General features: G+C 45.6%; 1 protein-coding gene across 5 annotated transcripts in view; it reads right to left on the bottom strand.

Moving 5' to 3' along the window:
- Positions 1 to 24,097, bottom strand: part of CAMK1G (calcium/calmodulin dependent protein kinase IG) — a 439,226-nt gene that overhangs the window by 9,198 nt on the left and 405,931 nt on the right. For all 5 annotated transcript variants that reach the window (XM_063955332.1, XM_063955333.1, XM_063955331.1 and 2 more), the window contains 7 exons: positions 11,031 to 11,159; positions 8,580 to 8,654; positions 6,740 to 6,878; positions 5,905 to 6,028; positions 4,364 to 4,439; positions 2,331 to 2,443; positions 1,287 to 1,365 (listed from right to left, as the gene is read on the bottom strand). In XM_063955332.1, the coding sequence (XP_063811402.1) occupies positions 1,287 to 1,365; positions 2,331 to 2,443; positions 4,364 to 4,439; positions 5,905 to 6,028; positions 6,740 to 6,878; positions 8,580 to 8,654; positions 11,031 to 11,159 (735 nt within the window). The remainder of the gene's footprint in view (positions 1 to 1,286; positions 1,366 to 2,330; positions 2,444 to 4,363; positions 4,440 to 5,904; positions 6,029 to 6,739; positions 6,879 to 8,579; positions 8,655 to 11,030; positions 11,160 to 24,097) is intronic.

Raw genomic sequence — 24,097 nt, 5'->3', positions numbered from 1 at the left:
CACATCCTTCAGTTTTTTGGTAGATGAATTCAGTGGTGCCCTCCAGTGACTGGCGCCTCTAGGCAGCCGTCTAAAGCTGCCTAATGGTAGTGCCAGCCCTGGAACCCACACCTGCTGAGCTTTCCCAATAGACAACAGCAAAAATGGCATCAGGCAAGTTCTAAATAGTTAAGCTTTTCAGAGATTGTTAAATAGTGGCCCTCAAAGAAAACAGCTGCTGCAAATAAATCTGTGTAAAACTTAATTCTGCCTTAAAAATGTGGTAACAGACATTTGTACACATTTTAAGGTCAGAATTACAGTACTTTGATATACAGTATGCTGTAGACCCCTTAGGGGGAGATGTACTAAGCAGTGAAAAGAGTGGAGAAGTGATCCAGTGGAGAAGTTGCCCATGGCAACCAATCAGCTGCTCTGTAAAATATTATAATACGCAAATTATAAATGTTACTTCAATGCTGATTGGTTGCCATGGGCAACTTCTCCAGTGGCTCACTTCTCCACTCTTTTTCACTGCTTAGTACATAAGTCCTACAGAGAATCCAACTGCATTGTCCTAATGTTCGAGTGCTTAAGAAAACATAACCCTATTTCCACGTCTACATTCCTGTTTCTTTAAATGACTGTTTCCTGTATTCCTTTTTTCATTGCCGTCTGAATACGCTCAGGAACCTTGCTTGCGCTGTCAAGCTGCACAATGAATGAGTCATGGTAAAAGAAATTGATACATCTGTAAAGGATCCTACCCACTATTGCGTTGACAGACTCTAGTGACTAGTGCATGCTTGATGAACGTAGAATAAAATAAGCACAAAGTAGTCAATGGCCAATTGATAATAGCATTAGAATGGAAAGATATATTCAATTAAATGAAGCTGATAAATCATAAGAATGATTGTATGTGTGTACTTGCCCACCCAGCGCCGTCTTTGTTAACAGACAAATGAACACATAAAACATTTGCTGCTTTGGAAAGCAGTTTACAAGAAAACCATGTATTAACAGTTTTTAATTTCCACTGCCAGGCAAAAGCTAATTAGATGATCATAATTATTAGGCACGACTATAATACTGAGATGTTTCCAAATTGCTAGACTGCGTTTATAGACTCATTTATTTCTGGTCTGGCAGAGCGGTACTTTTTAATATGGCACTTAGGATAGATGTGTAGCATTGATATGTGAAGTGCCTCTTGCTTCTCTGTTAACAGCTGTTCATGTTGTCAAAGCAGTTTCACAGTAAAATCATGTTGCTCTGCCAGCGGGATCTTGGAATCTACATCTTACCATGGATGCTGGAGGGCATCTTCACAGTTATATCGTTTCCTGGGATCTTTCTCCAGCAGACGGCTTATAAAATCTTTTGCTGGAGAGTGAGATACAAAACTATGGTTAAGATAATGAAGATTGAACCCAGTTTACAGACAGACAGATATACTGTTAAGGGGGGTACACACGGAGAGATCCGTGTTTAAAATCAAAGCAATCTGACTAGATTGCTTAGATTTTAAGCAGGGATCTGTCGTGTGTATGCTCCCCAGCGATAGCGATGCGTGGCTGTCGCCGGTGCTAGACTGAGCCTGCATGCAGGCTCAATCTAGCGGGTCGCTCACTTCACCGTTGTGTGAAGTGAGCAGCCCACCGTCCGCCCCCCCCTCGCTCAGCACATCGCGCTGTGCTGAGCTGGGGGAGAGATGTGTGCTGAGCAGTCTGTGTTAAGATCGCTCAGCACACATCTCTCTCGTCAGTACCCCCCTTAAAGGCCAGTACTCACGGCCCGATGCTGGAGAGATGTGTGCTGAGCGAACCGCTCAGCACACATCTCTCCCGGCGCTCAGCACAGCGCGGTCTGTGCTGAGCGTGCGGGGGGAGACGGGGCGCTCACTTCACCCAGCGGGTGAAGTGAGCGACCCGCTAGATTGGCCTGCATGCAGGCCAATCTAGCAGCAGCGATAGCGATGCGTGGGGCTGCGCATCGCTATCGCTGTTAGGGCTACACACGGAGCGATCTTGCTGAAAATCTAAGCAATCTAGTCAGATTGCTTAGATTATCGCTCTGTGTGTACCCCCCTTAACACTCCCAGAGAAACAGATGGAATGTTGGTGGAGAATGGGAGGTGTTTCTATGGTGATTGTTTTACGTTACTGATCTCCCCAATATACAGCATGTAGCAGGCAAGTTGTGTTCACGATGCATATTTCACAAGTTAGGCATTAAAATGTTCTCTTTTCATGAGTAGATAAAGAAAATCTCATTAGAACTGCTTTCTGAAAATAATTATTCAAACTTAAAAGCTACAGGACAGTAGGTATAATAAAATATATACATACCAGATTTGGAAATATCATCCCAAAATGGTGATTCAAACTCATATGTGCCTTCTCTGATTTTCTCAAAAAGTCTAGATTCAGTTTCCTCGTAGAATGGAGGGTATCCGCAAAGCCTATAGTGGTAAAATAAATAAATGATTTACGAACTATCATATACAGGCACATATCCTTCTCAGATTCATGCACTGTTGTCACCTTCCCTCACCCACTTACACTCCTGCCAACCAATGACATTCCTTCTCAATTTCAGTTGATCGCATCCCAAAGTAGTCTGATGTTTATAACCTTAAATTTGTCCCTGTTTAAGTGTGTCATGAACGTTTTAGTACCCATGTGTGTCCAGCCCTCCTGCTACTAACTTGATAACATACGGCCATTCTAGAGGAAAAAAGCAAAAACTGCTAGCCACACACATTGGTGAACATGATTGAGCGCAATATAATAAGCAGAGTTTATGGTAAGAGATAGAAGCAAATAAAAATATTTTTTAGAACATTACTGTAGCTCACATGGGTTGAATAGAGAGATTTATAAGAGACCATGGGTGACATGTACTAAGCAGTGATAAAAGTGGAGAAATGAGCCAGTGGTAGAAGTTGCTCATGTCAACCAACCAGCTGCTCTGTATACATTTATAGTATGCAAATTATAAATGTTACTTAAATGCTGATTGGTTGCCATGGGTAACTTCTCCAGTGGCTCACTTCTCCACTTTTATCACTGCATGGTACATCTCCCCCAAGTGCTCTATTTACTAAGCATTCGAGAGAGATAAAGCAGAGATAGATAATGTACCTGCTAATCAGGTTCTAACTGCCATGTACAGGCTGTGTTTGAGCTGATTGGCTGGTACTTTATCTAATTCCAAGGCTTAGTAAATCTACCCATAATGCTTTAAATGTCAATTTGTAGCACCTACATACTGGATAACTCGTGCTCATATAATTTATTACTTTTATAGTATACTCTATGAAAGATTGGGATTACGACCAATTCAGTCACAGATTGTGTGATTCAGCAATTAGGTTGTGTCACTGAACCAACATGAATATAGCTTTAGTCTCTCATTGATCAACTCTGCTACTCTAGAGTGATGGTTCCCAAACTTTCTTGAATCATGGTGCCCCAGAGTATCAGCATCTCCTTCATAGTACCTCTATAACAAAAGGTTTGTATAGAGAAATTTGGCACAAATTATGAAATTAAGTAAATTGTGCTTATCTGTCATCCACATTTTTTATGATTGCCAGTGGCCAGCACTGGTTTTACTTATCACATTGACCATAAAATACGTTGATTTGGTAATGGACTAACGATCAGTGGCACCTCTACAAGTGCCCTGCAGCACTCCAGGGTGCCCTGGTACCCTGTATGGAAACTACTATGCTACATAGGCCCTCATTCCGAGTTGTTCGCTCGGTATTTTTCATCGCATCGCAGTGAAAATCCGCTTAGTACGCATGCGCAATGTTCGCACTGCGACTGCGCCAAGTAACTTTACTATGAAGAAAGTAATTTTACTCACGGCTTTTTCTTCGCTCCGGCGATCGTAATGTGATTGACAGGAAATGGGTGTTACTGGGCGGAAACACGGCGTTTCAGGGGCGTGTGGCTGAAAACGCTACCGTTTCCGGGAAAAACGCAGGAGTGGCCGGAGAAACGGTGGGAGTGCCTGGGCGAACGCTGGGTGTGTTTGTGACGTCAACCAGGAACGACAAGCACTGAACTGATCGCACAGGCAGAGTAAGTCTGGAGCTACTCTGAAACTGCTAAGTAGTTAGTAATCGCAATATTGCGAATACATCGGTCGCAATTTTAAGAAGCTAAGATTCACTCCCAGTAGGCGGCGGCTTAGCGTGTGTAACTCTGCTAAATTCGCCTTGCGACCGATCAACTCGGAATGAGGGCCATAGTTCTTACATTTGCATGTATTGCATTATACTATTTGCATGTATGGCATTATACTATTTCCACCTGAAAAAGGAAAGCAGAATACTTAAGCCACATATATAAAAGCACAATAGACTACTTACAGAATGTATGTTATGACTCCTATAGACCAGCAGTCCACTGCTTTACTATATGGCTTTTGTGCAAGGACTTCTGGAGCTAGAAACCATGGAAACAACCTCATATTAGAACATAGATCAGATGACCAGCCCTTCTTCAGAAACAGATGCATACTGTACTGTAGGTGGAAACGTTTTTTTAAACTCACAGACAGGAACAGAAAGTTTAATCCCAGGCTAGGATGCTAATGGTTAGTAAGCGCCTAAAACACTCAATGAGTGATGTGAGGAAATTAGAGGTCTGTGAAAATTAATCTAAATGCCTTATTTCCCATGTCAACAAAACCTGTTGAATATTTACTTTTTATCCCCATGCTCCATTATATAACTATCTATATTCAGTTGGTATCCGGACTCCAGGTCGACAACAAAAAGGTCGACACACCTTAGGTCGACGCCAATTGGTCGACACACCTTAGGTCGACATGGACAAAAGATCGACAGGAACAAGGTCAACATGGAAAAAGGACGACATGATTTTTTAATGTTTTTTTTTCTTTTTTCAAACCTTTTCATACTTAACGTGGACTACAATTGGAACGGTAATCTGTGCCGAGCGAAGCGGAGCGAAGGCACCATGCGAGGGGACGCGGTGCACTAATTGGGGTTCCCGGTCACTCTACGCAGAAAACGACACCAAAAAAACATAAAAAAATCATGTCGACCTTTTTCCATGTTGACCTTGTTCCTGTCGACATTTTGTCCATGTCGACCTAAGGTGTGTCGACCAATTGGCGGCGACCTAAGGTGTGTCGACCTTTTTGTTGTCGACCCTGAGTCCCAGACCCGACGCTTCTGGGGGTATAAGTAGAGCTACCCAGAGAGCTGAAGAGAGATTCTATGCTCCTTGACTAAGAAGTAATGTTCTGTCAGGAGTTTGTGGTGGAAATTGTCATGTGGAATTGGATTTCAGAAGTGCGCTGAGCTGTTTATAGCCCATTCTGTTCAATAAACCACTGTTGGTTTTTCATTTACCACTGTGCCTGAATGATTTGGAACCCTGTGACATAATGTAACACATCTAGGGCATTATTCAGAGAGGGACGCTGCTGCATCCCAGAAGGATTAACAGCAGTGGGCGTTTTCGGGGCATCTGTGTGAAGTCTTGCGCAGCCGCTCCGATTAAAAATGTTGGCAGACCGCATGACAGTGCAGCCAGGCTGCACTGCCAGGGGTCAACCTTAGTTTCATGCATCTGCAATGTAATTGTGGACACACAGGCTGGGGGCCTTGCCCTGTGCTGGGTGGCCCTCAGCATGTGATGAGATGGATGCAGATCTGGCAGTGTATGCAGCGATCTCCATACATCTCTGAATAAGGTCCCTAGTGTTTTAATGCCCCCACATGGCACCCACAGCGAATGCCAGTTGCTGACATGAAGAACTGTCAACTATTGCTTCTCCATGCTGGCGGTGGAGTGTGGCGATATTTTATGGTTATGATGTCACAGCCAAGCGCCACACTTCCAGTCTGAGGAGCAGACAAAAAACTAATTTTATGCTCACCAACATATCCTGGAGTTCCGCAGGCAGTAGACATGATCCCGGTCTCCTCCATTTTGGAAAGGCCAAAATCTGTTATCATGATCTTGGCGTTTTCATCAGGGGTGAGGTAAAGAAGGTTTTCTGGCTGCAATTAACAAACGTTCAGAAGATGTAATCCCTACAATGTAAACTATATTAGAATGAAATTTTATGCATAAACTCATCACATATGATACTTTGAATCCATAAAGATGTAGACGATTGATATACCAACTCATTTGGTGTTTTTCTTATATTCTTTGATGTATGTATCTCTATAACTCATAGGTAATAAACCTAGAACTACTGTATTGCAAAGTCTATGTATGAGACATACAGGTAATAAATAAAAATCTTAATTGTGATTTGAAATGAACACTGCTTGGACTGTGTTTGTATTACTGCAGCATATTATGGACTGACAGCAACTTTGTAATAATATGTAGCTTGACAAAATGGCAACTTCTTCATTTAAATAGGATATCTTATTTTGGACAGTCTAGCCTTAATATAAACTGCCCTCCTATATAGAGTTAGGAGGCCTTCACTTCAAGTAAGTTGGTATTTGGAGAAAACCATATTTACCATGGAGGTGTTGATGGTATTGGTGGTGGGGACAGTTATACTGTACAGAGTGTTTTGGGCACCTGGGAAACCAATTTAGGTATGTCTACCAGCCATTTCCCTCTTTAACTCATAATATCCAAGTTTATACTGCAGGGATATATCATTGTTCAATAGCAAAGCCTATAGCAGAGGAAATAATTGAATTGTATGTAGACTGGTGACTTTAATGATTATTATTACATCGCTTTACCTTTAAATCCCTGTGGACAATTCCATTGTCATGAAGATATTTGACAGCTGATAGAACCTGAAGTATTACGTTACTGGCATCTTTCTCAGTGTATACTCCACGTTCTAATATACGATCAAAGAGTTCTCCTCCAGACACCCTACAGTATACAGTTGTACAGACAGATTATGTTATAGCTATATTACATTAGCTGCTTTAATAACACAACACTTTCATAAACTACAAACGTAACAGAAAAGCATTTTGTAATCTCAAGATTTTTCCACTAGCAACCACTTCTACGTCACAATGAATCTATGCTGGTAACACCCACCTATGGAAAATAATGTAGTATAGGTTCAGTCCAGCGCTTAACAAATATAATTTACAATTCAGGATAAATAGATGTGTCAGTACTATAATACCAGTACTCTAATGTTCTTTATATATAAAAATGTTTAACAATAAAGTTCTCAATGGTGGAATTCCTTTCTATGGATCACACAACGCCCAAGGTATTGTATTTGGATGTTGTGTTTTTTTTCATATTAGGTAGACACACCAGCATGAGGGGAGTGGGTCAGGTCCTTTAACTTTTCTACCTTGCCTCCACCACATGTATCCTCTGGTAAATATATAAAATGGGATAAAAAAACAACAACAACTCCAATAGTTCCAAAAACACATCTGAAGACACATAGGAGGGAATGCAATTGTTATCACCCCGATCTCCTGTCTACAGTGACGGGAGATGCTAATTGCGTCCATTAGTGACAGGTTTGCCCGCATAAAGCGGCTAAACCCGACTAAACGAATGGGTGCAATTGGGATAAGTGCCGTTTGGGCCCCCAAAGTATCACTTTTCACACATTTCAGCTCGCCACCCCCTCCGGGTGCGAGCTGAAATGTAGATGCCGGCAGCTGATCATGTCCAAATGGAGCTACCTTTGAATAACACCGTTGGGCGCCATCTAGTGGCTGCCGACCTCTTATACATTTAAATCCAGCCATAAAATTATATTTAAAACAGGATTGAATTGTACTTCTTCCAGATGGAGTGGTCTACATGTACAAAGTAGACATAAAGACACTGGTAATGTGGAAAACCAGGAGACTCCAAGTAACAACATACAGTGGCCAGGAGTCCAAACAATTTCCCAGGTTCTCCTTCTCATGACATGTTTCGAAGACACAGCTTGAAAAAGAAGGGTGCCCATACTGCACACACTGCACCCATGTTTAGTTACTTATATTTCTGGAGTCCCGGCCGATGCTGCAGCCACAGCAAAAATCACTGGGAAAATGGCTGCCACACATGCGCAGTAGGTATTATTTGCCAGAACATGACGGACACCATATTTCCAGAGACCTGCTCATGGACAGTAGACTTTAGCATAATGTCAGAGTCTACTGCGCCACAGAGAGAAAGGGGCCCATCCGGAGTCTGTATACTGGCCCCTTCCTTTGTTAATCCACCACTGAGCGAAAGGGTTAAACCCCCCCCAGTTTTAGATCTGATTTCCAAAACAAATTAAAATTTTCTATTTTTTGAAAGACAATTGAAGGTTTCTTTCTAGAAGTAGCAAACTTCAATTTTAAAGCACCCCCACTTCCTGCACACAATCATTTTTGGCAACTAAACTAAGAATAGAACACTTAAGCTGTGATTCAGGATAATTTCAATAAGCACCTAAAATGTTCTGCTTTCATTTATATGACGGATAGTCAATTGCAATGTCTAAAATAATATAGTAAAGTCTAAATGATAGCTTCCCTTGTACACAATCTTTTCTAATGCAGTAAAAGTAAGTTCTGTAAAATGGAACAATCATTCCTCAGTACATGTCAGCATGCTACTTACAGCTGCATGACGAGGTAGAAGTGTGAAGAGCTCTCGTAGACATCTTCAAGTGTCACAATGTTATCGTGTTTAATCCTGAGGAGAACAGTACAAAGCATTTTATCTCAGTAAAGGTAGAAATGAATAGGGTAATGCACATGGGGGAATATCAGTTCTAGGCCTTTATTTGTCTTGTAATACACAACTAGAGATAATATGTATAAATTTATAGCTGCTTGTTCCAGCTCCTGTCCCAAATGCTTGATCAATAACCGTAACACCTTAGCACTCTATATAAAGATACTATACATAAGTCCAGCTTTATCATTTAAACAAGAAAGTATGATGGCTGAAGAAAGAATGGTTAGCTGATCAGTGAGATCACTGGGCCATGTATTTGCTGTCTGAGCATTAGCAGAAAGAAATCTCAGAAAATGCGCAAACTGGCATAGTACTCACTCTGCATCAGACAGTCTCAGAGTCTTTTAGGTTAACTTGGCTTAGAATGATCAAACTTTTAACATTAACCAGTACCGTAACTAGCCATGTGCGAGAGGGGCATTGCACCCAGCGCAATGCGCTGTGAGGCGGAAAAACTCCACATGCATCCGCCGGGTGGAGAGAACTGCTAGTTTGATGGGTGATCGCCCGCCGCCCCCCCCCTCCTCCGACTGCGCCGCCGCTGCTCCGCTCACCAGCGTTGCTTGCTACTGTGGAGAACTGGAGGCGTCACCCGGCAGCAGCTGATATTGAGGGGAGGAGGCTGAAGCGCTGAACATGCTCTTCAGCAATCCCTTCTCCCCTCAGTTGCGCTACTCAATGCCGGCCGTGACATCATCATGAGCGCCCAGGGCAGCCAGGAATCATCTTCCTCTTAGCCAGCCCAGCCAGCGTTCGGCACCTCATACAGGGAGCTGCAGCAGCAGAAGAGCCGGGGAAGACATGGAGCAGGGACCCTACACCAGCGCCTGTCAGCGCTGGATTCATCCATCCAGGAGTCGGATTTACACCAGGGCACACCACCTCCACAGGTTAGGGACTTATTAAAGCCCCCCTTCCACCCGCCGGGGTGCCTCTCACCTGCTCCCTTCATAGCTCTCACCTCTATCCCAAGCCCTCCCCCCCCCCCCCCCCGAGTTCCTCTCACTCACTCTCTAAACCTCCCCCTGCGTTCCTCTCTCCCCCTAAACCTCCCCCTGCGTTCCTCTCTCCCCTAAACCTCCCCCTGTGTTCCTCTTACCCCCTAAACCTCCCCCCGCGTTCCTCTCACTCGCTCCCCCCGTGTTCCTCTAACTCGCTCTCTCCCTAATCCTCCCCCCACGTTCCTCTCACCTGCTCTCTCCCTAATCCTCCCCCCGTGTTCCTCTCACTCACTCTCTCCCTAATCCTCCCCCTCGTGTTCCTCTCACTCGCTCTCTCCCTAATCCTCCCCCCACGTTCCTCTCACCTGCTCTCTCCCTAATCCTCCCCCCGTGTTCCTCTCACTCACTCTCTCCCTAATCCTCCCCCCGTGTTCCTCTCACCTGCTCTCTCCCTAATCCTCCCCCCGTGTTCCTCTCACTCACTCTCTCCCTAATCCTCCCCCCGTGTTCCTCTCACTCGCTCTCTCCCTAATCCTCCCCCCACGTTCCTCTCACCTGCTCTCTCCCTAATCCTCCCCCCGTGTTCCTCTCACTCGCTCTCTCCCTAATCCTCCCCCCGTGTTCCTCTCACTCGCTCTCTCCCTAATCCTCCCTCCGCGTTCCTCTCACTCGCTCTCTCCCTAATCCTCCCCCCGCGTTCCTCTCACCTGCTCTAACCCTAGCCCTCCCCCAGCGTGGTCCTCATCTGCTCTAACCCTCACTCTCCCCACACATTCCTCTCACCTGCTCTAACCCTGCCAAATGTGTAAAAAGGGGGACTCTGCTTCTGTAATGTGTAAAAAAGGGGGACTGCCTGCCTAATGTATAAAAAGGGGGACTCTGCTTCTGTAATGTGTAAAAAAGGGCGACTGCCTGCCTAATGTGTAAAAAGGGGGACTCTGCTTCTGTAATGTGTAAAAAAGGGCGACTGCCTGCCTAATGTGTAAAAAAGGGGACTCTGCTTCTGTAATGTGTAAAAAAGGGCGACTGCCTGCCTAATGTGTAAAAAAGGGGACTCTGCTTCTGTAATGTGTAAAAAAGGGCGACTGCCTGCCTAATGTGTAAAAACGGGACTCTGACTGCTGTAATGTGTAAAAGGTGACTCTACCTTTTGTTAGGTGTAAAAGGGGGCTCTGCCTGCCGTAATGTGTCAAAGGGAGCTCTGTGGCCACGCCCCTTTCACATGTAGCCACGCCCCCTATATATATTTGCATATGTAATGTGGGGGGCGCTAAAATGTCTAGTTACGGCACTGACATTAACAGACATTTTTTGGATAGTACATTTATCAGAATACATTTTCAAGCTAAAATGAGTATGCTACAGAAATATGCATAGAGGAAAGCCATACTTTTTTAGCACTGCAATTTCATTCTCCAAACTTCGATCTCTTGAACTGTTGACTTTTTTGATACACTTCAGAGCAAAGTTTTGTCCAGTTGATCGGTGCTTCACTAGGAATACCTCTGAGAAGGCCCCACTGCAGGAAGTGAAGAGCAAGTTAGGTGCATGAACTTAATATCCTATAGCAGCGCAACTTACAACACAACCTTTACACATCAACTTGACAAGACCTTCACATAACTACTTTGTGCTATTGTGGACTCTACTCCTTCTGTCAGTCTGCAGCTTTATACTTTCCTTCATTTCCATTGTCACACATAAAACTGTCCCTACCACACAAATCCTTGTCCTCAGTAACATAATCACCAGTAGCGGCTCTTGCCACGGGCAAGCAGTACTTTTGCCCGGGGCGCCGCTGTCCCGGGGGCGCTGCCGCCGTGGCAAAAGCCGCTATTAACTAGGATGGCGGCTGCGGTGGTTTTGAAAAGATCCTCTCTGCGTAGGGAATCTAGATGTGCAGTGAGGTAGTGTCTAGTTTCCCTTCGCGGAAAGGAGCTTTCTGTGCGGCGCTATGGAAGAGACGTCATGACGTCTCTCCCATAGATCAGAGGAGCGGCGCCGGCGGCGGAGACAGAGTGCAGTGGTCGGGAACAGGAACGGGGCTGGTATGTATTTTTTATTTTTATTACTAGGTGCACAGCTACTTGTGGGCACAACTAATGGGGGCACAGCTGCAGGGGGCACACCTACTGGGGCCACAACTAATGGGGGCACAACTACTGGGGCCACAACTAATGGGGGCACAGCTGCAGGGGGCACACTAAGGGGGCACAACTACTGGGGCCACAACTAATGGGGGCACAGCTGCAGGGGAACACTAAGGGGGACACAACTACTGGGGCCACAACTAATGGGGGCACAGATGCAGGGGGCACAACTACTGGGGCCACAACTAATGGGGGCACAGCTGCAGGGGGCACAACTACTGGGGAAACAACTAATGGGGGCACAGCTGCAGGGGGCATAACAGCTACTGGGGGCACAGCTGCAGGGGGCATAACAGCTACTGGGGGCACAGCTGCAGGTGGCACAACAGCTGCAGGGGGCATAACAGTTACTGGGGCACAGCTGCAGGGGGCACAACAGCTGCAGGGGGCACAACAGCTACTGTGGGCGCAGCTCTACAGGGTGCACAATGCTACAGGGGGCAAAACTACAGGGAGCAAAACTGACCACGCCCCTTTCCAATGAAGCCACCCCCCCATTTCGCTGTCTCGGAGGGGGGGGGGGATTGGGGTCGGCACCAAAGGAAACTTTCACCCTGGGCGCCACAAAGTCTAGAACCGGCCCTGATAACCACTTGAGCAGATGCTTCACGGATGTCCCCACATGATCAGCTCACTCATCTCTTGGAGTTCATTGTGCTGCTGTGAGAATTCTGGTGCATTGATTGGCTGAAAGTTACTCTACCTTGACTCACTTCAAAACTGGAGATATAATGGGTGAGTTGAATAGGAATGACTGATGTGAAGGAGTAAATATTATCTGTAAATATAGATTGCTATAGATTGTAAGCTTGCGAGCAGGGCCTTCCTACCTCTATGTCTGTCTGTTTTTGCCCAGTTTTGTTTTATAACTGCTGTTCTAATTGTAAAGCGCAACGGAATTTGATGCGCTATATAAGAAACTGCTAATAATGTAAAGTGCTACAGAATGTGTCTGCTGTACTATAAATAACTGTAATTAAATAAAATAATTGAATACAAATACTGCCCAACTCTAACTCCCGCCGTCACCCCCAGGTGGGAAACTGCGGCCCATGAATGGGACAGCAGAAAAGTCCCTAGAAAGCGGGACTGTCCCACCAAAATCAGGTCAATTGGGAGGTTTGTGTTAGAAGTTATGTGAACATAAAATAGTCATACAATCCCTTATAATACACAAGTCTCTGAATGCTAGTGACAGGTACTAAGCACAAGATGATTACATCAATTATCAGTTATATAGATAATGTATTATTTACTTAGCAATATACTGTATTATTGTCATTATTTTATTTGAAATAAATGACAGAAAACCAAGGAAAGGTACATGGTTCCTGTATGCAACATAAACAGTAATATTTATTTACAGATGAAACTTTTTTATTTTTAATCACAAAACTATGGAAGGTGAGTGTGGATTGAAGGATAGGCAGTGTCTAGATACAGAGTCAGTAGGTCGACACCAAAATGTCAACATGCAATAGGTAGACAGAGTCAGTAGATTGATAGGTTGACCTACTGACTTTCATGATGTTTTTGTTATTTTTAGACTAACCTTGACCATCCCCCTAGTGCCTAACCCTAAATTCCCCTCCCGTAGACCAACCATAACCCTCCATATAGTGTTTAACCCTAATCTCCCCTCCCGTAGCCTAACCCGAGCCTTCTGCCAGGTGCCTAACCCTAAACCTAGCCCTACAAATCGTGAAAAGCCATATGTCAAACTTTTGTATGGCATAATTTTGACTGTGACAACTTTTTAACCCTGTCAACTTTAGTCACTGTCTACCTATTAACTGTCGACCGAGTAACCGTGTTGACATTTCCTACATTTTGCATGTTCATTATTTATTACCAGTTATTTATATGACGCACACATATTCCGCAGCACTTTACATAGAATATTTGGCCATTCACATCAGTCCCTGCCCCAGTGAAGCTTACAATCTATATTCCCTATCACATGTACACACAGACACATTTGCACTAGGTTAATTTTAGTTGGAAGCCAAGTAACCTATCAGTATATTTTTGGATTGTGGGAGGAAACCGAGTACCCGGAGGAAACTCACGCAAGTACGGGGAGAATATACAAACTCTGCACAGTTAGTGCCATGGTGGGAACTGAACCCATGACCTCAGTGCTGTGAGGCAGTAATGCTAACCATTACACCATCCGTACTGTTGACCTTCTGGTGTCAGCCTACTAACTGTTTATCTAGACACTGTTGATCCTCTGTCCAGATACCGCAGAAGGCATGGGATGAGAAGGTGTTTGTAGGGTAACAGATAAGTATACACATACAGTAGACACACACACACACACACACACACACACACACACACACACACACACACACACACACACACACACACACACACATAGATATACTGTATATTGAAGGTACTAAAGACAGGACTGCTCTTCCCTCATTTTAGCAATACACCATGCAGGCCCTTAGCTGCAATCGGTGTGGATACTAAGGAGGTTTATATGTTTCAATGTTATTCACATAATTTCTTAGGTATTTAATTATATAAAGAACTTTAGCTACAAATCGGACAACAGAGTATCTCCTATATAATAGCCCAGATCTGTGACTCTGTGCCTGTGTGTATAACACTGGGCGTGGCTAGGAGCTCTCATTGGGTTAGCAGCAGGTCTATCACACCCAGTCCACAGCTGATTGGGTGAGAAACGCCCTACCACACAGGTTACATCCAATGGGAGGCTCTGCCCTTTGGCTGCTGTGTGTTCCCAGAGAAGGACTAACAATGGGGATTATGGAGCTGCAGCTCCAGGTCCACACCCCAAAATAGGCCCACTGCATCTGCAGCATCATACCCTCCAACAATTTACACATAAAAAATCGCTACAAATTAAAAAAGGGGGGCGTGGTCACGGGTACAGTGGCGTGGCCACGCTCCTTTTCCTATACTTTCAATGGAAGTTTGGAGAGCCAAAAATCAGTACAGAGCAGAAAAAAAAGGTACTGTACTTGCCAAAAAGGTATAGTTGGAGGGTATGCCACTGCATCTGCAGAAAGTCTCTGTGCTGTAGACAGGGGGAAAAAAATAAGATTTTAAACCTACCAGTAAATCTTTTTCTCCTAGTCCGTAGAGGAGGCTGGGGACTCCGAAAGGACCATGGGGATAGACGGGCTCCGCAGGAGACATGGGCACTAAGAAAGAACTTAGTATGGGTGTGCACTGGCTCCTCCCTCTATGCCCCTCCTCCAGACCTCAGTTAGAGAAACTGTGCCCAGAGGAGATGGACAGTACGAGGAAAGGATTTTAGTTAATCTAAGGGCAAGATTCATACCAGCCCACACCATCCACACCATATAACTTGGGATATACGAACCAGTTAACAGTATGAAACAACACAGCATCAGTCCGAGACTGAGGAACACTGTAACATAATCCTTATGTAAGCAAAAACTATATACAAGTCTTGCAGAAATAGTCCGCACTTGGGAGGGGCGCCCAGCATCCTCTACGGACTAGGAGAAAAAGATTTACCGGTAGGTTTAAAATCTTATTTTCTCTTACGTCCTAGAGGATGCTGGGGACTCCGTAAGGACCATGGGGATTATACCAAAGCTCCCAAACGGGTGGGAGCGTGCGGATGACTCTGCAGCACCAATTGAGCAAACATGAGGTCCTCCTCAGCCAGGGTATCAAACTTGTAGAATTTAGCAAAAGTGTTTGAACCCGACCAAGTAGCAGCACGGCACAGCTGTAATGCCGAGAACCCTCGGGTAGCCGCCCAAGAAGAGCCCACTTTCCTGGTGGAATGGGCCTTTATTGATTTTGGTAATGGCAATCCAGCCGTAGAATGAGCCTGCTGAATCGTGTTACAGATCCAGCGAGCAATAGTCTGCTTGGAAGCAGGAGCACCAACCTTGTTGGCTGCATACAGGATAAACAGTGCTTCTGTTTTCCTAACCCTAGCCGTTCTGGCCACGTAAATTTTCATAGCCCTGACCACATCAAGGGGACTCGGAATCCTCCAAGTCTCACGTAGCCACAGGCACCACAATAGGTTGGTTCATATGAAAAGACGAAACCACCTTTGGCAAGAATTGAGGACGGGTCCGCAATTCCGCTCTATCCATATGGAAAACTAAATAGGGGCTTTTATGAGACAAAGCCGCCAACTCCGACACTCGCCTAGCCGAAGCCAAGGCTAACAACATGACCACTTTCCAAGTGAGATATTTTAATTCCACCGTTTTAAGGGGTTCAAACCAGTGTGACTTAAGGAAACTCAACACCACATTCAGGTCCCAAGGTGCCACTGGAGGTACAAAAGGAGGCTGAATATGCAGCACTCCCTTCACAAAAGTCTGTACTTCTGGGAGAGAAGCCAATTTCTTCTGAAAGAAAATGGATAGGGCAGAAATCTGAACCCTAATGGAGCCTAATTTTAGGCCCAAATTCACTCCAATCTGTAGGAAGTGAAGGAAACGGCCTAGATGGAATTCTTCCGTAGGAGCATTCCTGGCCTCACACCCAGAAACATACTTCCACCATGTACGGTGATAATGTTTAGCTGTCATGTCCTTCCTAGCCTTTATCAGAGTAGGAATGACCTCATCTGGAATGCCCTTTTCCGCTAGGATCCGCCGTTCAACCGCCATGCCGTCAAACGCAGCCGCGGTAAGTCTTGGAACAGACAGGGCCCCTGTTGTAACAGGTCCTGTCTTAGAGGAAGAGGCTACGGATCTTCTGTGAGCATTTCCTGCAGATCCGGATACCAGTCCCTTTGTGGCCAATCCGGAACAATGAGAATTGTCTGTACTCCTCTTATTCTTATTATTCTCAACACCTTGGGGATGAGAGGAAGAGGAGGAAACACATAGACCGACTGGAACACCCACGGTGTCACGAGGGCGTCCACTGCCACCGCCTGAGGGTCTCTTGACCTGTCGCAATACCTCTGTAGTTTTTTGTTGAGGCGGGACGCCATCATGTCTATGTGGGGCAGTCCCCACTGACTTGCAATCTGTGCGAAGACTTCCTGATGAAGTCCCCACTCTCCTGGATGTAGATCGTGTCTGCTGAGGAAGTCTGCTTCCCAGTTGTCCACTCCCGGAATGAACACTGCTGACAGTGCGCTTACATGATTTTCCGCCCAGCGAAGAATCCTGGTGGCTTCCGCCATTGCCACTCTGTTCCTTGTGCTGCCTTGGCAGTTTACATAAGCCACTACGGTGATGTTGTCTGACTGAATCAGAACCGGTGGGTCGCGAAGCCAAGTCTCCGCTTGATGAAGGGCGTTGTATATGGCCCTCAGCTCCAGGACGTTGATGTGAAGACAAGTCTCCTGGCATGACCAAAGACCTTGGAAGTTTCTTTCCTGTGTGACTGCTCCCCAACCTTGGAGGCTCGCGTCCGTGGTTACCAGAATCCAGTCCTGAATGGCGAACCTGCGACCCTCTAGAAGGTGAGCACTCTGTAGCCACCACAGGAGAGACACCCTTGCCCTGGGGGACAGGGTGATCAACTGATGAATCTGTAGATGTGACCCGGACCACTTGTGCAGTAGGTCCCATTGGAAGGTCCTCGCATGGAACCTGCCGAAGGGAATGGCCTCGTAAGATGCCACCATCTTTCCCAGGACTCGAGTGCAGTGATGCACTGACACCTCTTTTGGCTTCAATAGGTCCCTGACCAGAGTCATGAGTTCCTGGGCCTTTTCTATCGGAAGATAAACCCTTTTCTGGTCCGTATCCAGAATCATGCCTAAGAAGGTCAAACGAGTCGTAGTAACTGTGACTTCGGGATATTGAGAATCCAGCCGTGTTGTTGTAACACCTTCAGTGAAAGTGACACGCTGTTCAACAACTGCTCTCGTGATCTCGCTTTTATGAGGAGATCGTCCAAGTACGGGATAATTGTGGCACCCTGCTTGCGCAGGAGCACCATAATTTCCGCCATTACCTTGGTGAAAATCCTCGGGGCCGTGGAAAGTCCAAACGGCAACGTCTGAATTTGGTAATGACAATCCTGTACCGCAAATCTCAGGTACGCCTGATGAGGTGGATATATGGGAACATGAAGGTATGCATCCTTTATGTCCAGGGATACCATAAAATCCCCCCCTTCTAGGCTGGCGATGACCGCTCTGAGCGAATCCATCTTGAACTTGAACCTTTTCAAGTAAAGTTCAAGGATTTAAAATTTAAAATGGGTCTGACCGAACTGTCCGGTTTCGGGACTACAAATAGGGTTGAGTAATACCCCCTCCCTTGTTGAAGCAGGGGAACTTTGACCACCACCTGTTGATGACACAATTTGTGAATTGCATTTAAAACTATCTCCCTTTCTGGGGGAGAAGCTGGTAGGGACGATTTGAAAAACCGGCGAGGAGGCACCTCTTCGAATTCCAGCTTGTAACCCTGGGAAACAATTTCTATTGCCCAGGGATCCACCTGTGAGTGAACCCAGATGTGGCTGAAAAGTCGAAGACGTGCCCCCACTTGGGCGGACTCCCTCAGCGGAGCCCCAGCGTCATGCAGTGGATTTTGTAAAGGCCGGGGAGGACTTCTGCTCCTGGGAACTAGCTGTGGTTGGCAGCTTTTTTCCTCTGCCCTTACCTCTGGCAAGAAAGGACGATCCTCGTACTCTTTTGTTTTTATTTGACCGAAAGGACTGCATTTGATAATGTGGCGCTTTCTTAGGCTGTGAGGGAATATAAGGCAACAAATTTGATTTACCTGCCGTAGCTGTGGAGACCAGGTTCGAGAGACCTTCCCCAAACAATTCCTCACCCTTGTAAGGTAAAACCTCCATATGCCTCTTTGAGTCGGCATCACCTGTCCATTGCCGGGTCCATAGTACTCGTCTAGCAGAAATCGACATAGCGTTGACTCTAGAACCCAGTAGGCCAATGTCTCTTTGAGCATCCCTCATATATAAGACAGCATCTTTAATATGACCCAGGGTCAATAAAATGGTATCCTTATCCAGGGTATCCAATTCCTCCGATAAAGTATCTGTCCACGCTGCTACAGCGCTACAAACCCAAGCCGACGCTATCGCCGGTCTGAGTAAGGTACCAGAGTGTGTGTAAATGGACTTTAAGGTAGCCTCCTGCTTGCGATCAGCAGGATCCCTGAGGGTAGCCGTATCTTGGGATGGCAGTGCTACCTTTTTGGATAAGCGTGTCAACGCTTTGTCCACCCTTGGGGAGGATTCCCACCGTATCCTGTCCTTAGCTGGGAAAGGATACGCCATAAGAATCCTTTTGGGAATCTGCAGTTTCTTGTCTGGAGATTCCCATGCCTTTTCAAATAACTCGTTCAGCTCATGAGAAGGGGTAAAGGTTACCTCAGGTTTCTTTTCCTCATACATGTGTACCCTCGTGTCAGGGACAGGGGGTTCCTCTGTGATATGCAAAACACCCTTTATTGCAATAATCATATATTGAATACTTTTAGCCAATTTTGGCTGTAACTTTGCATCATCGTATTTGACACTGGAGTCAGAATCCGTGTTGGTATTAGTGTCTACTATATGGGATAGTGGGCACTTTTGAGACCCCGAGGGTCCCTGCGACATAGGGGCAGGCAGGGCCTGACTCTCTGCATAATTCCTGGACTCAGCTTTGTCCAACCTTTTGTGCAATAATTTCACATTAGCACTTAAGACATTCCATATATCCACCCAGTCAGGTGTCGGTGTTGCCGACAGAGACACCACATTCATTTGCTCCACCTCCTCGCTAGGAAAGCCTTCTACCTCAGACATGCCGACACACGCGTACCGACACACCACACACTCAGGGAAACCTCTTATCTGAAGACAGTTCCCCCACAAGGCCCTTTGGAGAGACAGAGAGAGAGTATGCCAGCACACACCCAGCGCTAATGCCCCAGGAAAAAACACACTATATGTTTACCCAGGTAGCGCTGTAATTATCTATTTGCGCCAAATTATGTGCCCCCCCTTTTTAAAAACCTCTTTCACCGTGGTAAGCAGGGGAGAGTCCGGGGAGCTTCCTCTCAGCGGTGTGCTGTGGAGAAAATGGCGCTGGTGAGTGCTGAGGAACAAGCTCCGCCCCCTCAGCGGCGGGCTTCGGTCCCGCTGAAAAATTAAAAAACTGGCGGGGATTCTCTTTTATAAACAGTGCCCAGCCTGTATATATGCTTATTGCCAGATTTGAAGGTCCTTATTGCTGCCCAGGGCGCCCCCCCTGCGCCCTGCACCCTTACAGTGACTGCCGTGTGTGTGTGCTGTGTGGGAGCAATGGCGCACAGCATTACTGCTGTGCGTTACCTCAGTGAAGATCTGAAGTCTTCTGCCGCCTCTGAAGTCTTCTTTCTTCACATACTCACCCGGCTTCTATCTTCCGGCTCTGCGAGGAGGACGGCGGCGCGGCTCTGAAACGAACTGCGGGATGAGACCTGCGTTCCGTTCCCTCTGGAGCTAATGGTGTCCAGTAGCCTAAGAAACAGAGCCTGACATTAAAGTTAGAGATGAGCGGGTTCGGTTTCTCTGAAACCGAACCCGCACGAACTTCATGTTTTTTTCACGGGTCCGAGCAGACTCGGATCCTCCCGCCTTGCTCGGTTAACCCGAGCGCGCCCGAACGTCATCATGACGCTGTCGGATTCTCGCGAGACTCGGATTCTATATAAGGAGCCGTGCGTCGCCGCCATTTTCACACGTGCATTGAGATTGATAGGGAGAGGACGTGGCTGGCGTCCTCTCCATTAGAAATTAGATTAGAAGAGAGAGAGAGATTGTGCAGAGTCAGACAGAGTTTACCACAGTGACCAGTGCAGTTGTTGTTAGTTAACTTTTATTTATTTTAATATATCCGTTCTCTGCTATATCCGTTCTCTGCCTGAAAAAAAACGATACACAGCAGCAGCCAGTCACACAGTGTGACTCAGTCTGTGTGCACTCAGCTCAGCCCAGTGTGCTGCACATCAATGTATAAAAGGCAAAGCTTATAATAATTGTGGGGGAGACTGGGGAGCACTGCAGGTTGTTATAGCAGGAGCCCCCAGGAGTACATAATATTATATTAATTTAAAATTAAACAGTGCACACTTTTGCTGCAGGAGTGCCACTGCCAGTGTGACTAGTGGTGACCAGTGCCTGACCACCAGTATAGTAGTATATTGTTGTATGTATTGTATACTATCTCTTTATCAACCAGTCTATATTAGCAGCAGACACAGTACAGTGCGGTAGTTCACGGCTGTGGCTACCTCTGTGTCGGCAGTCGGCAGGCAGTCCGTCCATCCATAATTGTATTATTATTATAATATATACCACCTAACCGTGGTTTTTTTTTCATTCTTTATACCGTCGTCATAGTGTCATACTAGTTGTTACGAGTATACTACTATCTCTTTATCAACCAGTGTACAGTGCGGTAGTTCACGGCTGTGGCTACCTCTGTGTCGGCAGTCGGCAGGCAGTCCGTCCATCCATAATTGTATTATTATTATAATATATACCACCTAACCGTGGTTTTTTTTTCATTCTTTATACCGTCGTCATAGTGTCATACTAGTTGTTACGAGTATACTACTATCTCTTTATCAACCAGTGTACAGTGCGGTAGTTCACGGCTGTGGCTACCTCTGTGTCGGCAGTCGGCAGGCAGTCCGTCCATCCATAATTGTATTATTATTATAATATATACCACCTAACCGTGGTTTTTTTTTCATTCTTTATACCGTCGTCATAGTGTCATACTAGTTGTTACGAGTATACTACTATCTCTTTATCAACCAGTGTACAGTGCGGTAGTTCACGGCTGTGGCTACCTCTGTGTCGGCAGTCGGCAGGCAGTCCGTCCATCCATAATTGTATTATTATTATAATATATACCACCTAACCGTGGTTTTTTTTTCATTCTTTATACCGTCGTCATAGTGTCATACTAGTTGTTACGAGTATACTACTATCTCTTTATCAACCAGTGTACAGTGCGGTAGTTCACGGCTGTGGCTACCTCTGTGTCGGCAGTCGGCAGGCAGTCCGTCCATCCATAATTGTATTATTATTATAATATATACCACCTAACCGTGGTTTTTTTTTCATTCTTTATACCGTCGTCATAGTGTCATACTAGTTGTTACGAGTATACTACTATCTCTTTATCAACCAGTGTACAGTGCGGTAGTTCACGGCTGTGGCTACCTCTGTGTCGGCAGTCGGCAGGCAGTCCGTCCATCCATAATTGTATTATTATTATAATATATACCACCTAACCGTGGTTTTTTTTTCATTCTTTATACCGTCGTCATAGTGTCATACTAGTTGTTACGAGTATACTACTATCTCTTTATCAACCAGTGTACAGTGCGGTAGTTCACGGCTGTGGCTACCTCTGTGTCGGCAGTCGGCAGGCAGTCCGTCCATCCATAATTGTATTATTATTATAATATATACCACCTAACCGTGGTTTTTTTTTCATTCTTTATACCGTCGTCATAGTGTCATACTAGTTGTTACGAGTATACTACTATCTCTTTATCAACCAGTGTACAGTGCGGTAGTTCACGGCTGTGGCTACCTCTGTGTCGGCAGTCGGCAGGCAGTCCGTCCATCCATAATTGTATTATTATTATAATATATACCACCTAACCGTGGTTTTTTTTTCATTCTTTATACCGTCGTCATAGTGTCATACTAGTTGTTACGAGTATACTACTATCTCTTTATCAACCAGTGTACAGTGCGGTAGTTCACGGCTGTGGCTACCTCTGTGTCAGCAGTCGGCAGGCAGTCCGTCCATCCATAATTGTATTATTATTATAATATATACCACCTAACCGTGGTTTTTTTTTCATTCTTTATACCGTCGTCATAGTGTCATACTAGTTGTTACGAGTATACTACTATCTCTTTATCAACCAGTGTACAGTGCGGTAGTTCACGGCTGTGGCTACCTCTGTGTCGGCAGTCGGCAGGCAGTCCGTCCATCCATAATTGTATTATTATTATAATATATACCACCTAACCGTGGTTTTTTTTTCATTCTTTATACCGTCGTCATAGTGTCATACTAGTTGTTACGAGTATACTACTATCTCTTTATCAACCAGTGTACAGTGCGGTAGTTCACGGCTGTGGCTACCTCTGTGTCGGCAGTCGGCAGGCAGTCCGTCCATCCATAATTGTATTATTATTATAATATATACCACCTAACCGTGGTTTTTTTTTCATTCTTTATACCGTCGTCATAGTGTCATACTAGTTGTTACGAGTATACTACTATCTCTTTATCAACCAGTGTACAGTGCGGTAGTTCACGGCTGTGGCTACCTCTGTGTCGGCAGTCGGCAGGTATCCAATACTAGTATCCAATCCATCCATCTCCATTGTTTACCTGAGGTGCCTTTTAGTTCTGCCTATAAAATATGGAGAACAAAAAAGTTGAGGTTCCAAAATTAGGGAAAGATCAAGATCCACTTCCACCTCGTGCTGAAGCTGCTGCCACTAGTCATGGCCGAGACGATGAAATGCCAGCAACGTCGTCTGCCAAGGCCGATGCCCAATGTCATAGTACAGAGCATGTCAAATCCAAAACACCAAATATCAGAAAAAAAAGGACTCCAAAACCTAAAATAAAATTGTCGGAGGAGAAGCGTAAACTTGCCAATATGCCATTTACCACACGGAGTGGCAAGGAACGGCTGAGGCCCTGGCCTATGTTCATGGCTAGTGGTTCAGCTTCACATGAGGATGGAAGCACTCAGCCTCTCGCTAGAAAACTGAAAAGACTCAAGCTGGCAAAAGCACCGCAAAGAACTGTGCGTTCTTCGAAATCCCAAATCCACAAGGAGAGTCCAATTGTGTCGGTTGCGATGCCTGACCTTCCCAACACTGGAGGTGAAGAGCATGCGCCTTCCACCATTTGCACGCCCCCTGCAAGTGCTGGAAGGAGCACCCGCAGTCCAGTTCCTGATAGTCAGATTGAAGATGTCAGTGTTGAAGTACACCAGGATGAGGAGGATATGGGTGTTGCTGGCGCTGGGGAGGAAATTGACCAGGAGGATTCTGATGGTGAGGTGGTTTGTTTAAGTCAGGCACCCGGGGAGACACCTGTTGTCCGTGGGAGGAATATGGCCGTTGACATGCCAGGTGAAAATACCAAAAAAATCAGCTCTTCGGTGTGGAGGTATTTCACCAGAAATGCGGACAACAGGTGTCAAGCCGTGTGTTCCCTTTGTCAAGCTGTAATAAGTAGGGGTAAGGACGTTAACCACCTCGGAACATCCTCCCTTATACGTCACCTGCAGCGCATTCATAATAAGTCAGTGACAAGTTCAAAAACTTTGGG

This window comes from Pseudophryne corroboree, chromosome 2 (genome assembly GCF_028390025.1).
Source record: "Pseudophryne corroboree isolate aPseCor3 chromosome 2, aPseCor3.hap2, whole genome shotgun sequence".
Lineage (NCBI taxonomy): Eukaryota > Metazoa > Chordata > Amphibia > Anura > Myobatrachidae > Pseudophryne > Pseudophryne corroboree.
Note: the sequence above shows the minus strand (reverse complement) of the source record. Positions and strands in the feature narration are given on the sequence as shown.